Source organism: Emiliania huxleyi (genome assembly GCF_000372725.1).
Source record: "Emiliania huxleyi CCMP1516 chromosome Unknown EMIHUscaffold_170, whole genome shotgun sequence".
Taxonomy (NCBI): Eukaryota; Haptophyta; order Isochrysidales; family Noelaerhabdaceae; genus Emiliania; species Emiliania huxleyi.
Genome location: NW_005200880.1, coordinates 2,811 through 9,526, shown reverse-complemented (window position 1 = coordinate 9,526; position 6,716 = coordinate 2,811). Strand labels below are relative to the sequence as shown.

Sequence of the window (6,716 nt, the reverse complement as noted above, 5' to 3'; positions counted from 1 at the left end):
AGGAGGCTCCTCAGTGGGCGTCTGGTTTAATTTGCATAATCCATAAAGTCAAATTATGTCAACCACGTCACGAGGGATCCCCCAGGGCCCCCAGGGACCACAGTTCATAGCTGGTTCTCGAGGGACGAAGACAAGCGACCTCGTTCTCCGCTTTACGTTCAGCACAGCTCCACTTCTATGCGCGATAAGCGGCGTTCCACCTCACCCATTACGGGCCTCACGCGACAAACCTACCTCGTCGAGACCGTGTCCTGATGTTATCTGCACGCGTAATTCACGTCAGCGTCAAACGAGCGACGTGCGACCTGTCCGTCCACTCCCCCGGGTCGCAGCTGCCTCTGCGCGTCCTGGGGATGTACCTTTGTCGCGCGCCGGAGACGACTCGACGCCGCTGAGATCGGAGATCAAGCTCTGACAGGTCGCACGTCGCTCCTTTGACGCCGACGTGACTCACCCGTGCAGATCACATCAGGACACGGTCTCGACGCGCTCGGTACGACGCCTGCGACCCGTCTCGGGTCAGGTGGCACGACGCTCATCGCGCCTACCAGCGCTGCCGTGCAGGTTGCCACGACGAGGTCGAGCACGCTTCTATACGCTCGCCGAGCCTTCCTTTCCATCCCATTTGGCAGCCTGGGAACGGTGGCGGTCAGAGGCAAAGCCTGCGAGGGGTGGTGGAACCACATGTCACGGCTACTGCCGGCTCGACCCCACGATAGCCTCCGGAGGCTGACTTTGAGGCACAATCATCGGACGACGTCGGCGAGTTGAGTCGCGCTCGCGGTAGCCAGATGACCTCTCATACTAGTATCATCGGCCATGGCCGCAGGAAGCGCGGGGGAGGGCGCTGGGAGCAACACGGAGCTCCGTTGGACGTTTTCAAGATTAGCGTGTCAGAGTGAAATGGAACTAGCCAGGGTCAGGGACGTCGGAAATCGGACACATCCACTGGGACGAGTCTCGCTCCAGCGCCACCCCAGAGAACGACACAGCCCAATTTGACAGCCCGCTCCGAACACACACTAGACTTACTGACTCAGAGAGAGACGTGCAACACACACCTCTGCAGATGCAGTGCAGAGCACCGGGCGCAGCGCTGCGACCCCACCGAACGCCGATACCTCATACCCCATGAAAAAACCGAGTCCTGAGCCTTGCACTCACCGGCTCTTCTTCGCCTCGCGCCACCGCGCGCAGCAGTGCGAGCGCGCGCGCCACGCTACTGTAGCGTCTCGCGCGTGATCGCGAAGCGCAGCACGCACGTGACAAAATCGCGCGCTGCGATGCCGTTCGTGTTTCCTGCCGAGTCGAGATGGTGCCGCTCGTGGATCTCGTAGAGCGAGACGACGAGGAGCGCCGCCCGCGCGCGCGCCGCCGCGGGGAAGAGCGAGTGGCTTGCCGGCGACCACGGCGCCGCCGCCCGCAGGATCAGCGCCGCCGCCTCGCCCTCGCCGCCCGCGGCGCGCTGCAGCGGCGTCGGCTCGCCCTCGTGCAGGCTTGCGCCGCTGCGCAGCAGGGAGAGGGCGCGGGCGGCGGTGAGGCTCTCAAGGTGCGCGAGCGGCGTCCAGCCGCGGCTGGCGACCAGCCAAGCGGCGAGGTCGGCGTGGCCGCGGCTGTTTGCGGCCTCCTCGGGCGTGCCGAAGGGCGGCACGGCGGCGCGGGAGGCGCCGTAGGAGGAGAGGAGCTTGGCGACCTCGAGGTGGCCGAAGTGGCACGCCATGAGCAGCGGCGTGGCACCGTTCTCCCTGGCTTGGTCGACCGCCGCGCCAGCCTCGAGAAGCAGCCGGGCGACCTCGAGGTGGCCCTGCTTGCACGCGATGCACAGCGGCGTGGCGCCGTCCTCACCGGCCTGGTCGGTCGCCGCGCTGGCCTCGAGAAGCAGCCGGGCGATGTCGACGTGGCCCTTCCAGCACGCCATGCACAGCGGCGTGGCGCCGTCCTCCGCGGCTTGGCTGACCACCGCGCCCGCCTCGAGAAGCAGCCGGGCGATCTCGAGGTGGCCCATCTGGCACGCGATGTACAGCGGGGCGACGCCTCTGGTGCTAGCTTGGCCGACCGCCGCGCTGGCCTCGAGAAGCAGTCGAACGATCTCGACGTGGCCCCGAGCGCACGCGATGTACAGCGGCGTGGCGCCGTCCTCTGCGGCTTGGTTGACTGCCGCGCTGGCCTCGAGGAGCAGCCGGGCGCACTCGAGGTGGCCATACTGGCACGCGACGAACAGCGGAGTGAAGCCATCCTTATCGGCTTGGTCGACCGCCGCGCCTTCCTTGAGGAGCAGCCGGGCGCACTCGAGCTGTCCCTCCTGGCACGCCATGAGCAGCGGCGTGGAGCCATCGTTCATGGCTTGATCGACCGCCGCGTTGGCCTTGAGGAGCAGCCGGGCGCACTCGAGGTGGCCCTTCTCGCACGCAAGGAGGAGAGCGGAGGCGGCTTCGCCGTCCGCCGCCCCGACGCTCGCGCCGGCTTCGAGCAGCAGCCGCACCGCCTCGGCTTGCCCGTGGCAAGCGGCCCAGGTGAGCAGCGTGTCCTGCGTGTCGGTGTCGAGCCGCGCGTTGAGCCTCCCGCGCGTCCGCCGGCAGGAGAGCAGGGCCAGCAGCGAGCCCAGCTCGCCCACTGCCAGATCGGGCAGCAGAGTTGGGCTCGCTGCGCCGCTCATGCCGCCAGAAAGAAGAAAACCAGCTGGGTTCCCCAGTTCTTTTGCAGGGTCCTCGTCCCATCCCTCGTTTGGCGTGTCTGTGTTCTTTCTTTATTTCTTTCTTTTTATGCGTTATGTGGTCCCCCCTACCGCCTGGCGTCCAGTCATGGTCATGTGTCTTAAACTCTCTAACGAACTAACTAAGGAATGTGCCACATTGGCTCACGGCCCTCACGCCGCCGCGTACTCCTCCAGGATGCTGGTGAGCAGTTTGACAAACTCTGGTTTGTCCACGCTGCCCGAGCCGTCCGTGTCCATGCGCGACATGATCTCGGTGGTGTCGTCGTCCTGGTCACTCCCCGACACACTAGAAGAGCGGCGCGAGTTGGGGCTGCGGCTACGGCTGCGGCACCTAACTCGTCCATGAGGAGCTCATTAGTGAGTGAGAAGCGAGGTAACGCCCGCCGTGCGACGAGGAGTAGTTGACCCCTCCCGGGGACGGCGGCATGGCGCCGGGCGACTTAGGGCCCGAGGAGAAGTGGCTGCCGCCGTCGACTGATGGGTCGCGAGACTGCGCCTATATTAAGCAACGCGCGGTCAAAACTTCTTCCTCTGTCGCTTCGCTCTCCTCTGCCTCGTTCTGCGACGACGCCGCTGCCTGCCGATCCCTTGCCCTCGCCTCTCGGCGCAACTCTGCCCTCCTCGCAGCATATCCCTCGCCCCTCGAGTTTATCGAGAGCTCTCCTCGCGCAAGGACGACTCTTCTGACGCCCACTGCGACCATTTGCCGCCAAGTCATATCGTTGCTCAGGTCCACTCTCTCTTCGGACACTTGTACCTCCACGGATGATGCCGGCGCTGGGGTCCCCTTCGGGCGCATCGTGCCAGCTGACAACGGGATTTCCACTCTTGGTATATTGTTGGCAAATCAAGACACAGAGCTCACACAGAATCACAGCGGGAGGAAAGCGGCGAGTCGCAATTCCTGGGGTCCTTGTGGCGGGCCACCCTGTCCAGAGAGAGCCGGCCGGCATCAGGCCGAGTGGAGAGCCGTCGCAGTCGAGTGGAGAGCCGTCGCCAGCAGGTTCTGCAACGCCGATGCAGCCGTCGAGCGGACACGGCCAATCGTCGCCTCTCGCGCGCTGGTCCTTCAGCTCGCTGATTGGCTCGCCCACTCGGTGGTTGTCCGGCGGAAGTGCGAGTGGCGTCGCCAGCGGTGCCCCACCTGCTGCTTCGTCGTCAACTGGCGGGCAGCCCACGCCGCAGCCACGCCGCCGTAGGCGATCGCATCGTCCGGCCACCGCCACCGCTGCCGCCTCCGCCGCCGCCTCCGCCTCCGCCTCCGCCTCCGCCTCCGCCTCCGCCTCCGCCGCTCAAGCGCCGGTCGTGCCGGGGGGTGACGGCTGGCGGGAACGGGCGAGGGAGACGAAGAAGAGGAAACGGGAGGAGGAACGGCGTTTATACGATGCGGGCGACCCGACTGCCGTGCGACTGTATGAGGAACGGGCGAAGGAGGAGAAGGAGAAGCGGCGGCGAAAGCGCGAAGGGGGCTCATAGATAGTACTCGAGTATATGGCACGCCTTCGGAGTGAGGGAGGGGTTCAGAAGGGTTCAGAAGGGGTTCAGAAGGGGTTCAGAAGGGGGTCAGAAGGGGTTCAGAAGGGGTTCACACCATGATGCAACCGATTGGTTGGCATCCGTAGAGTGAGAGGCGCCAGGGGCCCAGCGCGGCGCCCCTTGAGTGCTTTATACCGGATTTTGATGTTAGTGGCAAAACCGCGGAACCGAAAATGGCGTTTAATTTTGCGCCCCTGCTGCGCCCCGCCTGCGGCGGCGCTGCGCGCCGCTTACGCGCGCTGCGCGCGCTTTCTTTTCTCTCTTTTCACACTGTAATTTTACCAAAAAAATGCCTATTTTTTCTCCTTGAATCCAGCACTTGCGCCTTGGTCCGATAAGCTGTGTCCTTCTCCCAGTCTGGTCGTGGTCGAGACCGAGGTGCCGAACTGAGAGGCACTACTGGAGGCTACCTCCGGCCACCGCTCGACTACCAAGGCACATGGCCGGTCCTGTGGCTTGCCTGGACTCGCTCAGAAGCCTCAATTCGCGCACACCTTTGCTCTCTGGCTCCGGCGAGTGCGTTCAGGCCACACAAGCAGGCGACGCCGAGCACCCGCAACGCATCTCGCTGGGGCGCCACCTATCGACCCGACTGATTGGCAGCATCAAAGCCGACCCCATGACGGTCCTTCAGCCCCACGAGATAGGCAGTTGCGCCCTGATCTCGGTCCAAGACGGCCAACGCCGTGTCCGGCACCTGCTGGCTGCTTCACGGGGATGCCCCCCCCGGACACATGCTGCAGCCCCGAGTGGATGTATTGGTCGTTTGTGGGTCCCACAAGACTACTCTAGTAGGGGCCAGGCGCTTGAGCGTCGGCGGTACACCTGTGCAGATGTTGCACGGGTGAAATGGCTCCTCGTACAGGGTAGGAGGCAGGTGGTGGGTTTGAGTGTCGTGAGTGCTTGCAGCCGCGAGTGTAGCACCGTTTGTGACTCCCATGGATGCAGTTGGGTGGGGCACGGTGCTGGGGGGCGGTCCGGTGCGCCACAACAGCCTCCCTGGCTGACCCCCATCCAGTTCAGCACCTCCATCCTGACCGTGGAACCCCAACTTCAACCGGTCATATCTCGGGCGGACTGGCACCTCAGGAGCTCATCCTGGGCGGTTTTGGGGAGTCTTGGGGGTGTACTTGAAGGTGGTAAAAAGAGTTTTGCACCGCAGCTTAACCGGCGGGCGTGCTGAGCAGCGTGAAAACAGAAGGACACAGCTTATGCCGCCTTCTCTCCACGTTTGGCCTCACGACGCTGCTGCTCGGTGGCGCTTTCTCCAAGGAGTGCGTAATCAAAGACGTCGGGAGGAGGCTGCCATGGGCACCCGGCTGGTCGTTCAAGCTCAAGGATTGCACCGTGCTCTCCCTGAGCGACGCTGGCCTTGGTGACTCCGGAGTCAAGGTGCTTGCTGCATCACTGGCAGCTGGCGGTGGCGCCCCGAACGTCGTAGAGGTGAACCTCTCCAACAACGGAATTGGCGACGAGGTGTGTGCCAATGGTCACGGCCACTCACGGCCACTAGACGCCTCACCAATCTCCGACACCGTGCCTCCGCCGGACAGGGCTGCGTCGCCCTCGCCGACGCGCTATCTTCGCCCGGCTCGGGGCTGGCGACGCTCTACCTCGAGCGCAACGCGATCGGAGACCGCGGCGCCATTGCCCTCGGCGCTGCGCTCGAGCGAAACACCGCCCTCGAGACGCTGGGCTTACTCGGCAACGAGCTGACCGACGCTGGCCGTGCGGCGCTGCACAAGGCCCGCTTCGCCGGCTCCGGGCTGTCCATGCCCGGCGCGGAGGACGAGTACCAGCGCCTGGGCAGCAACGGCCCAGCGCGTGTCAGCGCGCAGCAGCAGCAACAGCCTGGCAGGCTGACGGACAAAGCAGCGGCGGCGGCGACGCGGCCTCCTCCGCCAGCCCCTCACCCGCCGCCCCAGGCAGCCCCGCCGGCGTGTCGCGCGATGTGCGGCCGCGCGACTTGCTTGGAGATGCAGCGCATCGGACAGCACTGTGAGGAGGTTGCCTTGCTCTGCGGAGACGCGTGCGCAGGATGCTGCACCGCCACGTCGCCGCCAGCGCGTCCGCCGCTGCCGCCCGCTCTGCCGCCGTGTGTCGACACCGTCTCAGGCTGCTCTCCGCCTAGACACTTCCTAGACACTTCCTAGACACTTCCTAGTGATGTCGCAGGCTGCTCTCCGCCGACAGCCACGCCTTCTGACCCTTCCGTTCTTCCCCCCCCATGAGCGCTCTCAGTAATGGCTCCTCAGGCTGCTCCGACGACAGCCGCGGCGTGTGTGCCGCCGCGCCCTCTCTGGCCTCCCGCGTCTGCCGCGCGACCTGCGGCGTGTGCGACGGCTACGGCGTGCCGCCCGAGGAGGCGACGCGTAGCGCCGTGCCCGTCGCGTGCCCCACCCAGTCCACCCACCCACACTCGGCGGATTGACACTGCGGGTACCCCCCAGCGGGTACCCCTTCA

The 6,716-nt window shown here is 65.4% G+C and overlaps 2 protein-coding genes across 2 annotated transcripts; one reads left to right on the top strand and one right to left on the bottom strand.

The window, feature by feature from the left end:
• Positions 1-2,866: 2,866 nt before the first annotated feature.
• On the bottom strand, positions 2,867-3,143 carry EMIHUDRAFT_231121 (hypothetical protein; the record flags this gene model as incomplete). The annotated part of the gene is made up of 2 exons (XM_005784274.1): positions 2,867-3,002; positions 3,109-3,143. The coding sequence occupies 2 exons, from the start codon at positions 3,141-3,143 to the stop codon at positions 2,867-2,869; spliced, it is 171 nt and encodes a 56-aa protein (XP_005784331.1).
• Positions 3,144-5,190: 2,047 nt separating this feature from the next.
• On the top strand, positions 5,191-6,458 carry EMIHUDRAFT_231120 (hypothetical protein; the record flags this gene model as incomplete). Its single annotated transcript, XM_005784273.1, has 5 exons — positions 5,191-5,232; positions 5,342-5,376; positions 5,440-5,728; positions 5,806-6,203; positions 6,428-6,458. The coding sequence occupies 5 exons, from the start codon at positions 5,191-5,193 to the stop codon at positions 6,456-6,458; spliced, it is 795 nt and encodes a 264-aa protein (XP_005784330.1).
• Between the last annotated feature and the right edge of the window lie 258 nt (positions 6,459-6,716).